A 24284-nucleotide genomic window follows, 5' to 3' on the forward strand; every position below is an offset into this window, starting at 1 on the left:
TTCATAGTAATTTTGAAATCCCTTTCTTCCTCAGGTGCTAAATGAAGAATACCCAGTAAGGCGACTTCATGCTCATTCAGTCAGTTACTACCTCAGTGAAGGTTCTGGCACTGATACAGGGCACCAAAACTTTATATATGAAGACCATCAAAAGTAAGCTATCCTCTTTGTCCTTATCCAGAAATTGGGATGGACACACGCCACCGGTTTCCTTTTCAAGGCTAGGATCACGTGTGCAAGTCCGTGGACATGGAATAGTTTCTCATGGTGCATGGCTAGCTCATTCACACAGGCACCAGGTCTATGACCTTAAGCTGATTAGCACCATGCTTTCGGCCATTTAAGCTAAACAACCCAGATCTTAGTCGATAAAACGAAAGGTTCTCCGAAACGATGGTAACTGTATCATCACCAAATGGGAATCTGAGAGGGGGATGTCGACTCTAATAAAAAATGTGAATGCCCACAACATGAGCACTTCGCTTAGAAGCTGTCAGGTGCTTCTGGATTCTTAAGCCAGAACGATCTAGTCTTTCCAAAGTAGATACCTTCCTCGTAATATGAATTTATAATGAAGAAAATAAGGCAACAGTCAGAATGTTACATCAACATAACTAACTTCGGCTGGCTGGCAAATGAAAGATATTTTAAACCACTATGGTCTCCTGTATTTCAAAGAAGAGAACACTTGGACTTTAAGCCTCTAAGTTGAGGCATTTTAAAGCACACATCATAGACTGGAAAACCTTAATACCATTTTGTTCTTATCACCTCAAACCATAAGAGCTTATAGCTCCAATAAGAGACTTTCAAGAGATAATCCACATTTTTTTTTTCCGAAATAATTCTGTCTTTGGTACAGAGAAAAAAAATATCACTATCCTGGAGAGCATGAAGCTCTTGAGAGAACTCTTTGATCAAGAAATGTTAACTTCTAAAGAGTCAGTGGGATTGAAGCCACCTGATCCTGCTGGACTTCTCATCAATGTACGAAAATCCTAACTTCACAGGCTCCTTACCAGTGATGCGGGTTTCTCCTGGAAGTCGAGGAAGAGCCTCACCGATATCCCGATTAACTCCATCCCTAGAAGTCTGGAAACAAAATGGTGCCATCAGGAGTAATGACATTACATTTGCACAGGATTTTAAGCAACCAAACAGAAATATCGTTTTCAAAGAAAAAAATTAGAGAAATAGTGACCGTTATAGAAAATTGGCACAGAAAATCAAAACGACTAAAAAATACAACTTAGCATTCAACATTCATTAGCTGTGTTAACTTTCAGCCTGTAAATAACATCAGCACGCTTTTCAATGACATTAATTAAACGCCCGTGCCAAGCACTTTACAGTTAACAGTGCTCAGGGAAGTGATAAAAAGTAGACATTAAGTGTATATTCTATAGATACACATATACTGTGGCAGCTTTTTTTTCATATTAAATATTTAGTCCTATTTTGTTGAGAGAAGGAATGAAAACTTGATTTCAATGGGGCCTTAACTGAGCAACAGTAATTACAGCAACTTCTCACGACACCAGAAAATAACAGTTACTACACACGGGGTTTCCTATTTTATTAAGATCTTTCTTCATGTAGATGACTAGATAAGAGGACGGGGTGGCCTGTCATTGAACTTTTGAGCCAACAGGGGCCTTGGGAACCATCTACACACAAATTCTTCCTGTGACTTTACTACATCTCTAGGCCTCCTGGCTCCCCATGCGTGGTCCTCGTTCAATCACCGCAGCCGCTCTGCCAGGCAGGCAAAGTATTAGCCACTAAAAGCGAAGGTGAGCTCTGAGAGGCTCATTTGCCATGTGACTTGGATGCCTGGGAAAGGAGTCTTTCGATCTATTCAGCCGCCCCAGCGGATCAGTGCCAGGCACATCACTAACATCTGTTTGGGCAAAAGGTTTTCTCATCGCTGTTTTTCATTCATTTTTTTCTAGTTGTTTTCCAAAGTCACGCTGCAATTATTTCATGTATGAAGCTAGTAATCCCTGCCTCAAAGGAGTTTCGTGAATATTAAGTGAAACAAAGTGCACAAACACACTTCTGAGAATTACCAAGGGCTATGCAAATGTAACGTATTCTGAAACAAGAGAAATGCAGCTTGTGTATTTAGGTGAGAGATAAGCTGTCAAAGAGGGGGGCTCTGTTGGATTTTTAATGGTTTTAGTCTTTTTATTCAGGTACAAAATGAAAATTCCTAGCTAATTTTCAATATGTTTTAGTGCTTGTAAGCTAAGCATTTTATAAATCGGAGGGTAAGGCAAACTGTTCCCAGCCAGGAATGCCTTCTTCAATGAGGAACAAAAAGCACATGTTTTATATAAACGATAAAACTAGAAAGAAATTATCATCCTCCTTTAACACTGCCTCAAACTAAAAAGTATAACGAGCAAATTTAACGTTCATACAGCCTTTAAATACCACAGTTCGGGGTCAGGAGAAGAAAGCGTAATTCAGACACAACATAAGGGAAACAAATGTCTGATGAACACAGGAAAACATAGGATTAACAGAAGATGTACTTTCACAGTAGAGTAACGTTACACAAGGACTTACAATTACCTTCTTGAAGTTACTCTTGTGTTTAGAACTGATCCTTGTACCATAACAATACTAAAATACAATAAAGACTTTCATAATTTGGGGATGAAAAGGTCCTTACAAACATGACACCCAAAGCAGAAAATATAAGAAAAGACGGATGATGTGGTTACATAAAAATTTAAACCTCTGTATTTCAAAATCCAAACACATAAATATAATTAAAAGGCTAATAGTAAACTAGGAAAAAGTCTTATTATTATTATATGTATTATAAAGAATAATATATATTATAAAGAGTTGATCATAATTTATAAAGAACACTTATAAATCAACAGAAAAGGATCCTCCAAACACCCCAAAACACAAATAGGCAAAGGACACAGACAGCCACTTCACGAAAGAATTACAAATGGACAAGAAATACGCCTTTACAAAAAACCAAAAAACAAAAAGGTACCCTTGTTAGTACTCAGGGAAATACAAATTAAAAGACACTAGTTGGCTCCCTTCTGATTGCTTGGGTATCTCTCTACACTGCTTGTGGATGTGTAAATGAATCTCTCTGGTGGATAATCGCTAATATGTATCAAAAGCCTTAAAGGGCCATGACTAAAGCTTATTTAAAATTCCTTCTTTCCAATAGTTGTTCCAATATCTCCCTCTAATTACACAATTTCTCCTTGACACTTGGAACCATTTTCTGTTAATGTTGTATTTGTTTTGGTCCTATAACTCTTTTATCCTCATAATTAGAAAATAACACCAATATCTAAGAAGGTGTTAACAGCCTGTTCAGCGGGCCCTGGCTTCCAATCTCTCCTCCAGAAAGCTTTCAGGGGCAAGAGATTGCCTAGTATCTTAAATGTAACACTGGAAGTAGTCCACAAGTCAGAGGTTCTCAAAAATGAAGTTATGTGAAAGGATTTACAAACAAAACTCACTGAAGACACATAAGGTAATCAGTCTTTTACTGAACAAGGTGGGTTAATAAAACCACACGTATCACAGAATTTACATTATGTGAATAAATAATGAAATTAGTAATTCAAGAAACCCAGAATGAGCACCTAATATTCAAATACGAAAGGAGAAATGAGAGAAAGAGGTACAGATAAATCTGAAAACTCAACTTACCCTCTTAATAGACTCATTCTCCAAGGAGTGTGAATTATATTTAGAAGTCGGTGCAGAGGCCATACTGGAAACTCTACCAAGAAAGACAACATTCAATATCAATGGCATTGCATGCCATTTCAAACATATTGCAATTGACAACAAACAGGAGTACGCTTGACAGGCCCTATTTCCCTCGTAGTCTCCAGTGGGAATGAGACGCACGAAGGATCAACCACAGCACAGCTCGTGGGAAAGAGCTCCGACGAAGGTGCAGGGAACCGTGGAGGAACCGAGAAGGGGGAGCTCAGCAGAAGACACCACACTTGTCCCCGGAATTTTGACTCCTAGCCTTCAAACTGTCATGGGAGAAAACTTAGTGTTTACTAATTGTGCAACAGGCTTCAAATTTCCACATTTCTTAATTTTTAAAGAGTTACGAGGCAGCCAGGCAGAGTGATAGAAAGGGGAGACTGCTGACCTCACACTTCTTTCCCCTTTAATAATTCTGTTTTCTCTAAATTAAGGCAAGTTAAAGTGGCATGGATTTGCTGGAAATCAAATTAGTAAGATTTGATTTACTCAGCATTTTCTAGGGAAAGTATATACTTCATTTAAATAAGGCATATTCATCACAATTCAGACATAAATGAAACCATCATATTCAGAATACATACGATACCTTGGTAACCCAGGGGTTTATTTAGACTTTTGAAGATGACAGCCACAACAGGAAACTAAGTAGTGCTTTGGTTATTTTATTTATCAAAGTGAATGACACAGAGAGAGACATATGAAGTCACTGGAGGTTAAACCATATCCAATTCAGCAAGGTGATTGTGGATATTTATAGGATCTTTTTTGCCAGGCTCATTAAAAGACCAACCACTCACTAACAAAATCTGGCATGGAGAACATTACCACCCCTTGGCACAAAGCCTAGTGATTTGATAGCTGTGCACTGCTGCTCCATGTCCTTAAGTAAGGCCTGAGAGGTGACAAAAGATGCAGATGAGGGTACCCATCAGGACAAAGAGGCAGCAAGATGGCCAGGTGAAAACAATCTTATAAGATTAGCACCGCCACGCTTCCTCCACCAGAGCTCAGCTCTCCAAGGGCAAGGCTGGGGGTCCATTTGGGTCACGGCTATCCCCTGGCACATGATGACACTCATAACTATTTGAAGAACGAGTGACTGATTATGTGCAAAACACACACTATTGTGAATATCAGTTCACCAAATCCCAGAACACTGGAACTAGGAAACTACTGCAGAGGCTTAAACATCAACACTTAGGGCAAAATAAAATACTTCTTTATAGAAAGGAATACTAAACTTAAAAGAACTGAAACTATTAAGAGGTAGCACGACCTAAAATTAGAAATAACTTTTTAAAACAGATTAATGAATAACTCTAGAGTGAATTAAACACAGACAAAATAGTTCAGACAATATAGCCTTGAAAAACCTCTCTAATAGTAAATTCAAATCCAGTCAAATAACCCATTATTCTCTGAGACAGCAGGATGGATGAGATGGACTGGATAGAGCAAGTCAGATGCTTCTGCCCTGAAATTATTCTACTGACTAAACAATAGTACATATTTGGGGGATTTTTATCAGGAACGGATATAAAATTACTTTTAGTTATCAGATGCTATAATATTTAAAACATTTTTATCATGTAAGTCAATGTCTTCAAACACATGTTAAATTATTACTGTCAAGTCAACGTAAGACATTTCACATGCTGGGTTACATAATCAACTCAGTCTTCACGGTCCTGTTTATAAACCATAAAAGAAAGATGCGTCTTCCTGTTTTCATCAACCCTCATTTAAAAACTTCAATTTAGGGCTTCCGTGGTGGCGCAGTGGTTGAGAGTCCGCCTGCCGATGCGGGGGACACGGGTTCCTGCCCCGGTCCGGGAGGATCCCACGTGCCGCGGAGCGACTGAGCCCGTGAGCCGTGGCCGCTGCGCCTGCGCGTCCGGAGCCTGTGCTCCGCAATGGGAGAGGCCCCAGCGGTGAGAGGCCCGCGCCGCAAAAAAAAAAAAAACTTCAATTTAAAATGAACTAAATAGGGACTTCCCTGGTGGTCCAGTGGCTAGGACTCCATGCTCCCAGTACAGGGGGCCTGGGTTCAATCCCTGGTCAGGGAACTACAACCCGCATGCCACAACTAAGAGTTCACATGCTGCGATTAAAGATCCCGCACACCGCAACTAAGAGCTGGCACAGCCAAATAAATAAATATTTTTAAAAAATAGATAACATGAACTAAATATAACAGAGGGGAGTCCTCCTTTTCCCCTTATTTTTAACTATCTGATTGAACTATAACTCACATATTATATAACACACCCCTTTCAAGTGAACAATTGAACAGTTTTAAGTATATCTGCAGAATTGTACAACCATCACCACGATCGGTTTTAGAACATTTTCATCACTTCCCCCCAAAAAACCCCATACCCATTAGTAGTCACTTATCACTCCCCATTCCCGCAGCCCCTGTCACATATTTGGCTTTCTACCTCTATAGATTTGCCCATTCTGGACATTTCATATAAACATAATCAAATAATATGCAGTCTTTATTTATGTCTAAAGCCCTCATTTTTAGAGTTACCCTAGAAAACACTACTATTAAAAGCTGGATTGAGTACAAAGCTGAGAAATCCAAGGGTCTGGGTAACATGGGTTAGTTCCATGATGAGGTTTGCTTTCAGATGTCATCAGTGAGCCTCTCTTTGTTGAAAGGTTGCAACAGACCCTTGAAATGTACAGGAGCTGGAGCAGCCTGACACCGAACAGCACAGGTGCTGAGCCGACTCCATTCAAATCCCGACTGTGCAATTCACTATTTGACCTTGGGAAGACTACTTCACTTCTCCGGGCTTCAGTTGCTATTATCTCTATCTTACTACAGCATAGTTGGGCAAAACGAAGTAATACACGTGAAGGGCTTAGAACAGTACATGATACATTTGCTAACAAATTATTAGCATCCTTTTCAATCATGAAAGGATAATAACGGAATGCTGATGCCACAACCAATTCTTCTACAAATTAGGTCTGACCCTAGAAATACTAGGAAGAAAGCTAACTAACACAGGGACAGTGCATGGCCAGTGGTGATCTAGCTATAAAGCTTCTCTGGAAAAAGTACATGGAGGGACTTCCTTGGTGGCACAGTGGTTAAGAATCCGCCTACCAATGCAAGGGGACAGGGGTTCGATCCCTGGTCCGGGAAGATCCCACATGCCGTGGAGCAACTAAGCCCGTGCACCACAACTACTGACTGAGCCTGCACTCCAGAGCCCACAAGCCACAACTACTGAGCCCGTGTGCCACAACTACTGAAGCCCACGCACCTAGAGCCCGTGTTCCGCAACAAGAGAAGCCACCGCAGTGAGAAATCTGCACACCACAATAGAGTAGCCCCCACTCCGCCACAACTAGAGAAAGCCCGCGCAGAGCAGCGAAGACCCAACGCAGCCAAAAATAAATAAATAAATTTATATGTATATTTTTTAAGTACATGGAAATACTGTGTCATTTGGACCCTGGGAAGCAGTGCAGAGCTGTATAGATGGGTGAGTGCAGGCCCTGAGCTGTCTCTAATATCCATATCTTCATCTATAAAATATCTCTGTTGGTCTAAATGGGGTTCAATAATAATTAGAAGCTATAGTAAAGTTTACAAAAGTCAGCTACCCTTTTGGTTATAGTGTATTTTTCCCCAAACTCCTAAAGATCAAGCTTCAATCCTTTTTATCTTAAAAAACATTAAATTTGGGCTACCTTGGCTTTAAAGTGAAAATTGAAACTTAATTCCCTACATATATGCTAAGTTCAGGAATCTAACCAAAGGTAGACCTCTATCTTTCTTGATCCCGAAAAAAACTTTTGTGACGATTTAAGCCCAGTCTTCTCCTATTACAGAGAAGATGACAGGAAAGCCTAGAGAGGGTATGACAAGACCCCAGAGTGAGTCAGTGGCAGGACCAGCTCTAGCTGACATCTAACACGGCAGTATCCTTTCCACCCAGGGAAAAGTGCGTCCGAGTGATCTCTATTTTTCAAGAAACCAGGTTGGATGAGACTGGTCCCAGTCTCAGTAGAGAAGGAGTTTTAGAGTAAGAAATATAGTTAGGAAAACTCATCTAGGCAAGCAATCTCTGAGACAACCCCACCAACCCCTTCAAATAAAGGTGGCATTATTTAAAAAATCAAATTGCAAAGTTACAGCATGGCCTCAATTGTGTCTCTCTTTAAATTCAAGCCTACTAACCTCAGTGGTCTCATGGTATCTCCCTGTGTCCCTCCCTCTGTGTCCCTCCACCTCTCTTCCCCCTCTTCCTCTGTCTCTCTCCTCTCTTTCTCTCTCTGCCCCCCTCTCTCCCTCTGTCTCCTTTCTCCACCACTTACCACCTTTCAGATAACCTGTTGTTACTGTCTACTCTCCACACCAGAATACAAGCTCCCGACCAGAATGCGAGCCCCCAGCAGATGAGGATTCTGGTCTGTTTTACTTAATGTTGCAGTTACAGCACCTGGTACAGTGCCTGGCACCCAGTTGGTACTTAATAGGTATTCATTAAATGAATGAATGAACTGGGCTTTAATAAAGCCTCGGCCGAAAAACTTAACTGTTGTTTGCCCGATATTTCACTTAAGCCAGAAATTTATGCAAGCTTTAAAAAGGGGTAAAACCAATCCTTGGCTCATCAAGATGCTCCAGGCACCATGGCTCTGCTCAGCAGAATGGCATTAACTTCTGGCGCCTTGAAGCACCATAAGGAACTTGCACCAAAAAGAACTACCATCCTGCACTACAGACGTTACAATGGCACACATATTGCAAATTAAGGTACAAAGACCTCTTCCCCCACGCCCTTCTTCCAGACTGAGAAACCGCTCCCCTCTCCGCTGCATATGAAAAATAGGATTTCACAAAACACCTGTGGCAGACGTAACTATAAATGCTCTCAAATAAATAAATAAGGACCATTTTTACCCTTACTGGAAACATCTAAAAGCAGTAGAATTAGAAAATAAATTTGACCTCCACCTCATTGGGCCTCTGCAAGCAAAATCTAAACTCCAAGGGGAGCTCAGTTGCCATGGTCACCGATTTGCAATCGATGGCCCCTGATTAGGGGTTTTCCCACACTTTCCGTGTACAGTGAGGAAAGGCACACAGGCCTTCCTCTTTGGATTTTACTCGCTGTGCTTTCTTACTCTGTGTTGCTGTTTAAATGAAGTTTACGGGTGATCTCTCTCTGGAGGCTCCCTTGAGAGCTGCGGGAACCTACCCAGGCTGCAAACCGACTTCGAAAGGCTGCCAGCGAGCAAGAAGTCCTGCACAAGCAGCCTCTGAGTCCAGAATTCCAGGTCTTTCGAAGGGAGCTTTCTTTACTTGGAAGTCTGTTTTCAAAAAAATGCCAAATACTCAGGGCAGAGCTGCTCAGTACCCCCAGACCCAATGCTCCCCTTGCTATAAAACAAAGTTGTGCAAAGCCCCTTTGGCTAGCCTGCAATTAAAGTCAGGGATATTATAAAACCAACCACGATTTTAAAAATCATCAATATAATGCCTGAGCTCCAGGATAAAGGAGAAATATAATAAAAGGACAGTGATTTATAATAACGTATTTTTCAATACAAATTATACTAAAAACAAAAACACCCCCCGTTTCCAATTTGGCCTGTAGGGGGAGTTTCGCCCCCAGTGAGAACCACACGGGATTTACAAGACTAACCTGTGCTGACTTTTGCGTTAAAGTTGCTCTGACCGTAGGCCACCTTGGAGGCAAGAACTAAAAAAGATGTGTTAAGATGCGCTCAGCCAAACCACCCTGCACCAAAGAGAGCCATTTAGAGACCAGGAACAATCAAGTCAACCTCTACACTTGCTCATCGCACGTGAACACAAACAATGAACTACAAAAGTAGGAGTTTATTTCATCTTTACACATTTTTCTTTGAACAAGGGTTGCAAACTTTTTCTGTGAAGGGCCAGAGAGTAACTATTTTAGGCCTTGTGGCAGCTACAGGCAATACGGAAATACAGGGGTGTGGCTGTATTCCAGCACGATTTTATTTACAAAAACGGGCTGCCACCCTCTGCCTTAAACTATCAAAATAAAGTTATTTCCGAGTGAAATTTCTTCAGCCAAAGTAAATAATAATCATGTCCTTTTAAAAAATCTTTTATATTGTTTTATTAATACTTCTACCAGCAGTCTATGTGCACTTTTAAAAAATATATCTTTATTGGAGTATAATTGCTTTACATTGTTGTGTTAGTTTCTGCTGTATAACAACGTGAATCAGCTATGCGTATACATATATCTCCATATCTCCTCCCTCTTGCGTCTCCCTCCCTCCCACCCTCCCTATCCCACCCCTCTAGGTGGTCACAGAGCACCGAGCTCATCTCCCTGTGCTATGCGGCCGCTTCCCACTAGCTATCTGTTTTACATTTGGTAGTGTATATATGTCCCTGCCACTCTCTCACATCTTCACAGCCCACCCTTCCCCCTCCCCACATCCTCAAGTTCATTCTCTAATAGGTCTGCATCTTTATTCCCGTCCTGCCCCTACGTTCTTCATGACCATTTTTTTTTAGATTCCACATATATGTGTTAGCATATGGTATTTGTTTTTCTCTTTCTGACTTACCTCACTCTTTATGACAGACTTTTAAACTGATATATAAGCCATTAACCCCACCATTCGTAGCTTATACCTTGTAAAAACGCACGATGACCGGCTGCAAAATTGTGTGACATAGTTGAAAAGAGGAAGGGAATCTGTATTCGGACCAGTTTGGCTTTCAAATCCCAATTTTGTCACTTGGTTAATAATAGTCATTCGACCTTGGACAGACTGCAGTTCTCTGTCTGTGAAATGGGCATGATACTACCTACTTCATGGGGCGGTGATAAGTAACGTGTAAAATGCTGGCACGGCAGAGGGCAAAACAGAGGCACTCAAATACCAGGTCCCCTCCTCTTACAAGAGATGCTTTGAAGTCACTCCTCAAAGTGGCGCTGACACACTAGGCCGGATTTCCCATAAAATATACAATATCTAACACTGCCTAACCATTCTGCACACATTTTCTGAGATAATCCACCTAATCTCGGCAAAGCTCTAGACAGCCTTAAAGCAGGTTATTCTCAAAGCATGCCTAGTTCCATTAAAAAAAAAAAAAAAGACAACACTCGACTCCTAGCCCAGGAAAATTTTCCATGGGATCCCTAACATGGAGATCTTGCCTCTTTGCCTTCTGTTCTGACTCCAGGATATAGATATACACTAGAGGTCGCAGAGGAGATCTAACTGTAGTTATTCCAAAAGAGTACTCCCTGTCAATGTAAGCGGCTTACTGGCCCAAAAGATACCTCCAACACATGTGTTAGAGCCTCTTGATTTAACTCAGCCAAATCAAATCTCAGGGCTCAAGGGACATTGTTTTGATGACTCTTCTTTGGAAATTATAAAATCTTAAACAGTATTTCATTTAGAAACTCACTCGTTGTATCATTTTGATATTTACTATTCATTTTAAAGATCACAATACACTTACTTCCACTTCTTTAAATGTTGCCAAGACCTTTTGGCTAAAAACACTATAATTCAGATTCAGTGAAGAATGCATTTTGAATCATTTTTTCCGTGGTTAGTGATGGATTTGAGCTGATCCATTCAGCCTAGTCCTTGGTCTCCTCATGACAAATGGCACATCTTCAAGACAGCTGATTGGCTCCAGCGGCATGCGCTGTGGCCATGGAACAGGGTAACTTTAGAAATGCTTCATAACTTAAAATTGGTATGCTAAAGCAACTATTAGAAAAGCCAGCTACCATCAGGTTAACTTTTTTTAATGTAAAAAGGCTACCTAGCAATTTTATATACACTAAAACAGATCACTAACTTCACCAATGATTTTGTAACCACCAAATACCTGCCAGTAAACAAAGTTTTAAAATAGGAACAAGATCAAGTTCCCCATCCACCTGCCAATTCCCAAACTCATGAACCCAGCTGATCTGCTCCATGACACAACTATTTTCCCCGGGGAGAAACTATTCCCCAAAAGTGTATTTTCAATTTATAAGTGAAAAGTACCTTCTTACACAGAAGTTAAAACGGTAATTGTTGAAGGTAAAGAGTAAACACATAAGAGTCACAGCTATAATAGCGACGAAGGTGCTGGCTCAGAACATCGAACTTGCCACAGACCTTCCCAGACTGTTTCACTACTAACAATGAAACATCCAACTGGAATTAGCGCTGGGGGGGGAAGGATTGGAAAGAAACTGAAGAGCAGATGCGCAGTTTCTAGAAAAACAAAGAGAGGAGAGAAGGTTGGAGGAGGCTTCTGCCCATGTACACACGCGCGCACACAACGCACCCGCTTCGTTTCTCTGTGGTAGAAATTTCTAACATTTCACTTCTCATGCTGTACTGCACTTACCTATCCATCGACGTTTTACGTCTCTCTGTTAGATCAGAGCTTCCTAAGGCCAAGGGCTGGTTCCCACTGCGATGCCGTGCGGAGCGGCCTGGGCCCTCAGTTGATGAGGCAGTGAATACACTTCCACCCTCAGAAACCTGCGTGATCGTGGAGACAGTCTTTGGGCATTAAAGGTGCTCTAACCTCCCTCCCTAGGGCTGATCTTTGTGTTGGTAACTCCCTTGCATACCTGTATCATTTTCTACATATGGATATATCACCAAATAATACGTTGAGTGTGCGTGGCTTTGAACTTTTATACGTAGGCGGAATGGTTACACGTTCTGCGGGCCCTGGCTCTTCCCGCACGGCACTGTTGTGAGAGCCGTGGATGCGGATGTGAGGCGCTGGGCTCTGCTCCTCTCCCCCGCTGCAGAGCGGTCCACTGGCCAACACGCTGCTTCCCACGCTCTACTCAGCCGTCCCGCGAACTGGCTCCAGACTCCGCTACTACATTCCGAACAGCTTCTGGCACACGTGTCAGAACTGCGATGGCATTTGTGTGCCAGGTTTTCCAACACCTTTGTCTGACCTTGCGGGAAACATTTTTTTTTAAATTTCAAAATATACGGAGAAGATGGATAATGGATGGAAATGGAGGCAAAATAATGGACGGGAGTCTGAGTTTCTTGGGGCTGCTGAAACAAAGTACCACAAACTGGATGGCTTACAACAGAAACTTCCTCCCTCACAGTTCTGGAGGCTACAAGTTCGCAATCAGGACGTTGGTAGGGCCATGCTCCTGTGAAGGTTCTCGGGGAGGAACCTTTCTTGCCTCCCCCTAGCTTCTGTGGGTTGCTGGCATTCCTTGGCTTGCAGCTGCATCACTCCAAATCTCTGCCTCTGCTGTCACGTGGTGTCGTCCCTGTGTGTGTGTGTGTGTGTGTGTGTGTGTGTGTGTGTGTGTGTGTCTTCACATGGTGTTCTCCTTTCTTATAAGGACACCAGCCATACTGGATTAAGGATCCACCCTACTCCAGTATGACCTCAACTAGTTATATCTGCAATGACCCCATCTCCAAATAAGGTGACATTCTGAGTTACGGGGGGCTAGGCCTACCAACATATCTTCTATGGGGACACAATCCAAAGCAGAGCAAGCAAGAGGTTAGCTTCAGAAATTAACAGTCTACAAATGGTCGACATACGGTTACCAGAACAATTTAGCTTGTCAATCCATATATAAACGTTCAGTGAACACCTACTAAGTTAACCAGCACTGAAATATTAATATAGCTTCTTAGAAGAAGTAATGAAATGACACCAGGCTAATCATTTCTGAGATACTCCTGACTCGGCATATACAATTATTTAATCCTGTTTCCAAAGAGGTCAAATATCAGTCAACAAATGCATACTAGGCAACTACTCTGGAGCACGGTGAGAAATTCTAAAAAAAAATTGAGATAGGTCTTCAAGGAGCTAGCAATGGAGTTGGGGAGCTGAATAAATATAAAACAAGTTAAACAGCAATAAAGACAACGAACAGGTGTAAGTTAAATAGACAATTAAAGCAAATTGGCTTCCATTTACTGATTTTCTGCTATGTGCTAGGCATTGTTCTAAGCACAGATGAACTCCTTCAATACTGCCAACAACCTCATAAGGCAACTACTAATACTCCTTCATATGAAAACACACAACCCTGAGAATAGGAAGGTTAAACATGTCCACTAAGAACTTTCAAAACTAGAATTCAAACCCAGGCAGTCTGGTTCTCTTACCCACTATACCCACTAACAGATGTCTGTTGCTCTAAATTCTCTAATTGATGATCAAATCTAAAAAAGAAAACGTTATGCCTCCTGCTTATACAGCTGAATAAAAATTTTTTTTTTGGAATTCCATCTCTATGTAGTAAAATCTGGTCACAAAAAAGAACACTAGACTTCATTTTAAATATGATTAACCAAATAGTGACTTTCCCCTCCAAATCCATGTCTGTGAGGCCCTGAGCCAGTATATTCCTTCTTGTTTGACTGCAGTAGTACTTTGTATTGTGGAAGAGTCTTTTCAAACTATATTAAAAAGAAGGACAAAATTTAATGAGGGTTAAAAATGTCTATCAGAGCACATGTAGCTAGATGAGTTATTCTACAAAGTCATCCCTTTTGATGGTGTATACTTATTCCAGGGACACTGTCACTATGCAAAGTATTCTTCCAATTCTTTTGAAAATGCTTTTAGAGCTTAAAGCTAGATAAGACACCATCTCATGACTTTTACCATATCTCAATTTTTAAACAAAAAACAATGCTTCCCATGAGTGCCCACTCTCTTTATTTAATAGATGGGCCTAAAAATGATTTGGGGCTGACGCCAAATGCCAAGTCTTTACTCAGAGATTTGACTCCATTGAGGATATTTTGTAAAAGTTGTCATGGTCATGGTCTCTGAAGGCAATTCCAAAGAAGAGTTCCAAAAACTGGGCTGGAAAATTTTGATTTGGAGCTACCTGTCCCTTCTCTACATGGGCTAGAAGAAAAAGCAGCAGGTGAGGTTTTTGAATGTTGCCTAGGATCTCCCAATTGTTAAAAAAGCTGGGCTTAATACTTCTTAATTAGTCCTAATTTACAAGAGCAGAACGGCCTTGAAGGTTAACAGAGATCAGCGGCAGGACTCATAGCCTGTGCCAACAGGCACTTTGCCACAGTAGTTAAAGGAGTGTCTAAAGGGAATCTCCAAGGACTGGCTTCACTAGAAGCCTTGTAGTTTCAGAAAGAGAGCCTTGCATTGACCCAGAGTATGGACAATGGTTATCTTCCTACTTGGGGCAGTTATCTATTATTCTAGCCACAAATACAAGTGGCCACCCATCCCTGCTACAGACACACACACACACACACACACACACACACACACACACACGCACACACTTCAAGAACTTGGCACTATTGGCAGGGAGGAAGTTTTCATAGATGCGGAAGAAATAATCAAAGAAAAAAAGGCAGAAATAAAAAGGGCAAGGAGATGAAGAGGAACCAAAACCAGTGTCAAAAGAATGGCAAAGAAAGAAGATGAAGAAATTCCAGTAGCATAACAATGACACATGAATCCAACACAGAATTGCCATGGCTTTTGAAGGAGCAATACAGTCGGCCCTCCATATCTACGGATGCAGAACCCACAGATACAGAGGGCTGACTATGGCACTTGAGCATCCATGGATTCTGGTATCCACAACGGGTCCTGGAACCAATCCTCCATGGATACTGAGGGATGATTGTATATGCTGCTCCATAGAAAAATAAAAGAATTCCTAAGCTCCAGATGGAAATTCTGTTATCAACACTAGGAGGGAAAGCTGGGTAGTGGTGGTTGATAATAGTATGAATGTGGTGATATGTAGAGTCAACAGGGCTATTCATGAGGTATACTATCTTCCTGAAGATTATATCTGAGACATAGCTTCTACAAACATAATTCAACATCTAATAATGATTTTTTTTAAATCTCAGCAAACTAGGAATAGATAAGGTAACCTATGGAAAACCTATAACTAACATCTACTTAATGGTGAAAGATGTAATGCTTTCCCACCAAGTGTGGAAATAAGGCAAGGATGGTTGTTCTTATTGCTTGCATTTGATATATTTTAGAGATCCTAGCAACTTTAACAAGACAAGAAAAAGAAATAATAGATATAACATATTGAAAGGAAGACTTAAAATTGTACTTGCAGACAACATGGTCACTTGTGTAAAAAGTCCTAAGAATACTAGAGAAAAACTACTAGAACTAGTAAATAAATTTAGTAAGTCAGCATGATATACAATATCAATATAAAAAATTGTATTTATATCATTAGCAATGGACAAACGAACACTGAAGTATAAGAATATCATCTGCATAATTTAAAAAATGAAATATTTAGGGATACATTTAACAAAAATGTGTACAAGATCCATACACTGAAAACTGTACAACACTGCTGAGAAAAATTAAAGATGACCTAAATACATGGAGAAACACATCATGCTCAAGGATCAGAACACTCAACATTGTTATGATGTCAATATTGATCCATAGATTCAATGAAATCTCTATCAAATCCCAGTAGGCTTTGTCATAGAAATTGACAAGATGATTCTGAAACTTATATGGAAAAGCAAAGGACCAAGAATAGCCAAAATAATCTTGCGGGGGGAGGGGGGATAAAAAAGAACAAAGTTGGAGTACTTCCACTACCCAATTTCCAAACTTACTATAATGCCTCAGTAAGCAAGACTGTGTGGTTCTGGCATCATAAGATTAGACATATAGATCAATGGAACAGAACAGACTGCAGAATTAGGCCCATCTTTTGGAGGTCCTAGCAATGGTTAATTGACTTCCAACAAAGGTAACAAGGTTATTCAATGGGAAAAGGACAGTCTTTTCCACAAATGATGCTGGAACAATTTGATATCCATAAGGAAATAAGTGAATCTTGACCCCCTTACTTCACACAATATGCAAAATTAACTTGAAATGAAGCACATAAGTATTAGTTTTATACTGTTGTATAGCAAACTTAATAGCTGTAAACAACACATGTTAACTATCTCACAGTTTGTGTGGGTCGTGGGTCAGGAGTCTGGGCATGCCTTACCGGGATCCTCTGCTCGAGGTCTCAGAAAGCTGTATACTCAAGGGAAGGGCTTACACAGGGTATGAACATGGGGGTGGGGGGCAGAAATCAGGGGTGCCACCCTAGGGTCTATCTGCCAAAATAGGTCTAAACAAAGAGCTAAAACTGCAAAAGTCTAGAGGGAGACACAGGGGGAAATCTTTGTGAACTTAGGCAAAGTCTTTTTAGAGCACAAAAAGCATAAACCATAAGAGAAAAAACCAATAAACTGGACTTCATCAAAGTTAAAAACCTTTGCTCTTTCAAAGGCACAGTTTAGAAAATGAAACAGTAAATCACAGTTCAGGAGAAAGTACTTGCAAATTACCTATCTAATAGAGGCCTGTATCCAAAATATCAATATATAAAGAACTGACAGACAATCCAATAAGAAACAGGCAAAAGATCTGAGTGGACACTTCATCAAAGAAGATATACAAATGCTCAATAAGCACAAGAAGACATACTCACCATCATTAGTCATTAGGAACATGAAAATTAAAACCACAATGAACTACTATTACACACCCACTGGAATGGCTACAATTTAACAGGACAGACAATAACAAATGTTCGTGAGAATGTGGCCCATGCAGAACTCTCATACTTTACTTTGCCAGTGGGATGGGAACGCAAAATGGCACAGACACTGGAGAATAGCGTGACAGCTCTCTTGTAAAGTTAGACATACACTAAGCATATGGCCCAGCAATGCCACACCTAAGTATTTACACAAGGCAAATGAAAATGAGTCCACACAAAGACTTGTAAGCAAATGTTCATAGCAGCTTTATTCATAATGGCCAAAATACTGAATTAACTCAAATGTTCATCAACTAGTGTATGCACATATTGTTACAGCCAAACTGTGTAGTACTTAGCAAAAGAAAGTCACCAACTGCTGATACATGATGAATGACAAAACATGGATGAATATAAAAAGCTTTACACTAAATGAAAGAAGCCAACCACAAAATACTATCTATATAAACCTACCGTCAAATCACTTCAAAGAGCTACCAGTATTCAGACCACATTCTCTGACCATCATGCAGTTAACTTAGAAATCAGTTTTTTAAATACCTAGAAAACATATTTGTAAATTTAAAAATAAACTTCTAAACAACTCCACTGTGAATGAAATAATCACAATGAAAATCAGAATATATTAGAACTAAATAATAAAAATACTGTGTTTTGAAACATCCAAGCAACAAAATAAATCCAAAGAAAGAAGAGAAAATGAAGACAAAAAGATTTCAAGGGTATATTTTAAGTGAAGACAGTAAGAGGCTGGGACTTCCTTGGCGGTACAGTGGTTAAGAACCCACCTGCTAAGGCAGGGGACACGGGTTCGAGCCCTGGTCCGGGAGGATCCCACATGACACGGAGCAACTAAGCCCGTGTGCCATAACTACTGAGCCCACAGGCCACAACTACTGAAGTCCATGCACCTAGGGCCCGTGCTCCGCAACAAGAGAAGCCACCGCAATGAGAAGCCCGCGCACCGCAACAAAGAGCCCCCCCCCCCCCGCTCCTTGCAACTTGAGAAAGCCCGTGCGCAGCAATGAAGACCCAATGCAACCAAAACTAAATAAATAAAATAAACAAGTTTATTTTTTTAAAAAAAGAAAGCAAGAGGCTGAATAGTGTATGCAGTATGCTTTTTTGGTGTAAGAAAAGGGAGGAAATGCAGTAAGTGTGTGAGAGTGTGGGTGGGGGGCGCGTGCACGTGCATACTAGCTCAAATGTGCAAAAGAAGAAACACAGAAGAATGAACTAAAAACTAATAATATTGATTGGAGTGGCTGGGAGAAGCAGCATGCCTGGCAGGAGACAGGAGTGAAAGTAAAGCTTTTCAGAATCTACCTTGATAAAAATTTGACTTTCAAATCATATCGTTTCATTAAAGTTAATCAAAAAGACGCTGGAGAATATAATTCTGCTCATTCCTTTCTACACAGTGACAAACCTCATAGTGCATAACCACAAATTGACAAACCTTTGGTAAGACGCATCAAGAGAAAGAGAGAGAAGGCACAAACAAACAATATGAAGATTTAAGAATGAAAAGACCGACGTAAGTACAGATATGGCAGATATTAACTGGTAGTTTAAAACCTTCCCACACCAAAAGCACCAGGCACAGCTGGCTCGGGGGCAAGTTCTACTAAATATTCAAGGAACAAATAACTCCAGTTTTATACAATCTTCCAGAGACCAGAAAAAGGGAATGCTCTCACTCACTGTATAAATCTAGCAAAACGATACTAAGCTAGACAAAGACAGTAGAGGAAAGTAAAATTAAAGCCCAATCTCACTCACAAATACAGATGTAAAGATCCTGAAGAAAATATTACCAAACAAACCCAGCAGTAAGAAACGCGTCCATGCCAGCAATGCAAACCTGGTTAATGCTACCAAGTTATACTAGAAAATCCCTTAAAATAGCCCATCGCGTTAACAGGTTTAAAGGGTGAGGGACAAATCTCCATAAAGGCAGAAACGGGGGTTGATAAAACTCAACATCCATTTGCACCACCCCGCCCCCCAAAAAAGTGAACTAGAAATGCGCCTACGCAAACCCTAAAGTCAACATAATACTTTGTGGTGAAATATGGAAAACATCGCGCCTTCTCAAGTACAGATCCTGGGCCCCACCCCAAACCTCCTGAATCAGAAACTCCAGGCTAGCTGCCAGGGAACTTGGAGCTTGGGAACCGCCCTCAGGTGATTCTGGAGCGCAGGCTCCTCGGAGTCAGAGCTCGGGCCGCGGCTCCAGCATCCGCGTCCCATGCGGGAGGAGGGCTCTCCGCCCGTCCCCCGTACCCCTGAGTCAGGATCTGCCCTTCAACCCCAAGTCCGGGTGGTTCTCGGCGCAGCAAAGCTGCGGACAGCTGCTCTCGAGCTGGGCGGCACGCCAGAATCACCCAGAGCGCTTCTTTAAAATGCAGATGTCTGATCTCTTCCCTCCCACCCCATCAAATAAATCTGAATGTCTGGGTGGGGCTGGGGCAGCAGGTCGTTAAGGCTCCCCAGGTGATTCTAATGAGCAGCCAGCGTGGCCAACCGCGGGTCTGCGGGTCCGCAGCGCGCAAGGAAGCTTCCATTTCTGCCCTGAGCCAGAGGAGAGGCGTCCCTTGAGTCCTTTGAAGATGCCCCCGAGAAAGAAGCTTGCATTCCACGCGTCTACCGATGACGATTTCTCAATACAGGTTACCACGCTGAAACCCAGAGAAGAACTCTCTGAAACAAAGTTGTGAGGGTTCAAATGAGAATGTACGCGGTAGCACCGGGCAAAGGGTTCCGCTCCGCACCGATTACACCGAACGTTAATGCAAGTTATTACCCAGGCAGCAGAGGCTCTAACTGCTCGAACATGGACAGCAAATCTGATGACATCATCATCAAATCAAGGCCAAAATGTATCTCTCAAAGCTATACAGTCCAACACTTGGAGCTCCTAGTATCTGGAGCCTGAAATACGGCCAGTCCAAACAGGCGTGCTGTAGATGTAAAATACCTGCTGGACTTCGACAACTTAGTGCAAATAACGGGAGGGGAACATCTCACTAATTATCATACTGATTACATGTTGAAATGATTAATATTTTGGACATACTGGGTTGAATAATATATATTATAAAAATTGATTTCATCTGTCTTTTTTAATGCGGCTACTAGGAAAACGGGATTACACATGTGGCTTGAATTATTTTTCTAATGAACAGCGTGGTCCCAAAGGACCCGGAAGCCGGGATGTGAACTGCTACTTAGACCAACTTTCTCAAACTTTAATTTCCATACAGATCACCTGGGGGTCTTGTTTGCCTGCAGGTTCTGGTTGTGTAGGTCTACGGGGGCCTAAGATTCTGCACTTCTCCTAAGCTCCCAGGAGCCAGGGGCATCAGAACAATTTTATCAACAAGGAAAAACTGTTTTGTGGCAGACAGGATGGGAAGCTCTGGAGAAAGGATCATATCATTTCAGAGTTGATAAGAAAAGGAAATGGCAGCAGGGTTACATTCAGCCTCAACTTTAAAAAAATCAGTTAGTATGTCTTGCAGCAAGGGCTACAGAGAGGTGAGGGCCAGCTCCGACTCTCCTCCACCTGGGAGGGCGGCAGGGACTCCCACTCTCTCTGACCGATCCAGGAGCACCGACGTGTGCAAGAACATCTCAGGACCAGGAAGCTCAAAATGGAATCTTGATTGGGGGTTCTTCTATCCTGCCTGCCACACAACCAGTGTCAACGGCCGCACCCTCCTGGGGTCTCACTGAAACCGAGTGCAATCACCCTTCTCACTGTGACGCACGGATAGTACTGCCAGGTCGCAGCTGGTCACTGCTGCGCAGGTACGTTTCCTCTTCCAGTAAAACAGCTCGGGCGGATTCCAGGCCTGCTGGAATGAACCCTGACAGCTCAGTCCCCGCCTAAGTCGTCCCAGGGCCATAAAGGAACTTGAGGGTCATACAAGGGCATTTCCAGCAACACCACCTGATGCTAAGAATCCCCTTTATGACCCACCTCCGCCTCAAGAGCTCCTGTGAAGGTGAAAGCAGGACACCCTGGCAGAGCAGCCCATTCCACTGGAAGAGGCTCTGGGAAACGCACAGCGCTTCCTTCTCACAAAATGCCCAAGGACAAGACAGCAATATGTAACAATTATCACAAGGTAAAGAAAGGGCTTCGCGGTGTTGCCGAGGTCTGTAGGCAAGGGAATAAGAGGTGAATGAGTTACAAACAAGTTACTTCTATTTTTACTTTCAATTATTACCTTCAACTTCCCTTACCCCTTCCCACCCCCAAACATACCAACAAGCAAAGCAAAAAACAAACCTAAACTCAAACTACTGGTGACAGTAGTCTAAAAATCCAGAAGCTGGGAAGAAAAAGGTAGGAAAGCAACGTGTGGGACCTCTCCGCCCCAGGACTCAGTGCTTTCTCATTCATTTGCTGATTGACCACGGAAAGAAAGACTAAGCATGAGCTCCCTTTCGTCGGGTACTCTGATCTCTAGATAGATAACAGAATTTGTTGAAATGAACACATCCCAATAATTCTAAGCTATGCCCCCTTGTCCAGTTCAAGACAAAGAACATTTACTAAATGTCCACTGCGTGTACAGGGCCATGTTAGGTTTCACCTGCCCAGAAAAAACGTCATCAACCGCAGCCTTCTTTATTACAAGCTTGGAAGATGACAAAAATTACTGCTGAAATACACAGGTGTTATTACATATCACAAGAGAGTCAAGGAAGAGCAATACTAAACGTACATGAAATTTCAAAGCTACTTATGGAGTCATTTCAAGATCCTGAAGAACAAATCCAAGTAACAAGAAAAGAGCACTCACTCGGCACCCATCCTGTTCGAACAGGGAAGGTGCTGTGGACCTGGAGAGCAATCAAGTCCCTGGATTTCTTGCCATCCCGCCCCCAGGGGTAGAGGAACTCGGCAGGGCCTCAAGCTGCACTGTGGAGCTAAGGTAAAGTGTTGATTTAAAAAAGGATCCCTGGTGGCGCAGTGCTTGAGCATCCGCCTGCCGATGCGGGGGACACGGGTTCGTGCCCCGGTCCGGGAGGATCCCACGTGCCGCGGAGCGGCTGGGCCCGTGAGCCGTGGCCGCTGCGCCTGCGCGTCCGGAGCCTGTGCTCCGCAACGGGAGAGGCCGCAGTGGTGAGAGGCCCGCGTACCGCAAAAAAAATAAAATAAAATAAAATAATAATAAATAAATAAAAAAGGAAAGGCTTCCATTCTGAGACAGGAAAGGCAGGCAATAGTCCTTGGTGCAGAGATCGCCTGTTATCGCCCTGGGACTGTTGGCTACACAGTACTATCATCTTAGGAGTACACAAAATGGAAGCTCACAAGGTGTACCAATGGCTTCAGGTCTGAGAGAGGCAACAAAACACTTGCATCTTTCAATGCTGACAGAAGCTGGGGGTGGGGGTCAGAGAGGCCACACCCACAGCTCAGGGGCAGATGGGCCAAGAACAGGAAGGATGCTACCCGCTCACACCAGCTCTCCAAATAGCGACGGCTTATATAATGCACAGATGCAGTAATAATAACGCCGTACAGTCTGCAAAGGACGCTGATGCACGCTGGATTCTCCGAAGAGCTCTGGGAGCCTGGAGGTGCAGGCTGTCTTAGGTCTATGTTACAAACGGAGGAACCACCAGCAGCGAGGCAAAATGACTCGTCCAGTGTCATGGAGTTAAGAAGGGGCTTTCTACCACCTCCCACAGACACAAGACTCCTTTACCACTCTTTGTTCCTCCGGGTAGAAATAGAAAGCACTAGTGCATGATGCCAATTTTCTAGAGATGCCTGCTACATTCTTAAAAAGAAAAGGATGCAACTCTCCTGGTGGTCCTGTGGATAAATCCGTTGTAAACATTTAACATGAGAAACCATCCTCTGACTACAGGATGGCTACTGGATGTCACTCGACTAACCCCAACTGGGTCTCCTGGTCCTCTCTGGCTCTCAAGGGAGAGGAACTGGAAGAAAGCCTCTCTTGCTCTATTCCTGTCTGTAGCAACAAACAAAATATGGGCTCGAGTGATTTCTGAGTCCAAACAGTCAAGAGAACTTAGCCGTGCAGGAACTGTGTGAGCTGCTGCCAATGTCACCTGAAACTCAAAGCTCGGGTCAACAATGAAATGCAGGGAAATGTCTAGAAAATCATGCTTACTGGATTTCCAAAAGTTTATTGGGACATGGTTAGAATCATTTATTTTTCTTTAAAAGAAAGGAGTTCCGTGTAGCTCAAGTCAATAACAGCTAACATTTCTCGAGTGCCTACTGTGTGTAAGATGCTATTGCGAGCAACTAACCTACCTTATCGAGCAGGCAGGCCAACAACACTGGAAGGTGCGGTGGTTAGTAGCTTCATTTTACAGCTAAGGAAGCCGAGGCACAGCTAAGGAACTCACCCAACGGCAGATAGGATTCAAATCCTGAGTAAACACCTTAAAGGTGAATGACAGCCCCCGCCCCTCCATCTGCCAAAAAGGAATAATGAACAGAGAAACTGGAAAATAAAGAAAGCAGAACTTCAAAGAGGTCAGAAACAGGGAAGGGAAATTACTAGCAAGTAATGAAAACAACCTCTTATTCTTTGATAAAATTGAAAAAACTTTGGAAATGAGAGAAACTCTGGCCTTTTGAAATCCTTGGCCACCAGTTCAAAATGTCACCGAAGCCTTGAAGAGGCTCTGCTTTTCTCCTTATTTGGAGCCCCCAGTAAGAGCAAGAACCCCATGTTCTTTCAGTGGTTTTTAAAGTAACTACATTCTGTTCATCCTCCTTTCATTTTGGAACAAAGAATATTGGCGTATCTGGGGGGTAACTTTAATGATTTTTCGGAACCTATAAAAATGAAAACATTTGCTTTGGAGCCACTGAACATACAGTATAGGAAAGAACTGAAAAGGTACTAAGCAGATGAAATTCTATGGTAAGTT

At 42.2% G+C, this 24284-nt stretch overlaps 1 protein-coding gene across 3 annotated transcripts in view; it reads right to left on the reverse strand.

The window, feature by feature from the left end:
- MTM1 (myotubularin 1) overlaps window positions 1-24284 on the reverse strand; it is a 97565-nt gene that overhangs the window by 70799 nt on the left and 2482 nt on the right. For all 3 annotated transcript variants that reach the window (XM_059051108.2, XM_067023077.1, XM_067023076.1), the window contains exons 2-3: window positions 3694-3766; window positions 1020-1092 (exon numbers count right to left, since the gene is read on the reverse strand). In XM_059051108.2, the coding sequence (XP_058907091.1) occupies window positions 1020-1092; window positions 3694-3756 (136 nt within the window). In that variant the 5' untranslated portion in view covers window positions 3757-3766. The remainder of the gene's footprint in view (window positions 1-1019; window positions 1093-3693; window positions 3767-24284) is intronic.

The sequence above is a fragment of the Kogia breviceps genome, chromosome X (assembly GCF_026419965.1).
Source record: "Kogia breviceps isolate mKogBre1 chromosome X, mKogBre1 haplotype 1, whole genome shotgun sequence".
Classification (NCBI taxonomy): Eukaryota; Metazoa; Chordata; class Mammalia; order Artiodactyla; family Physeteridae; genus Kogia; species Kogia breviceps.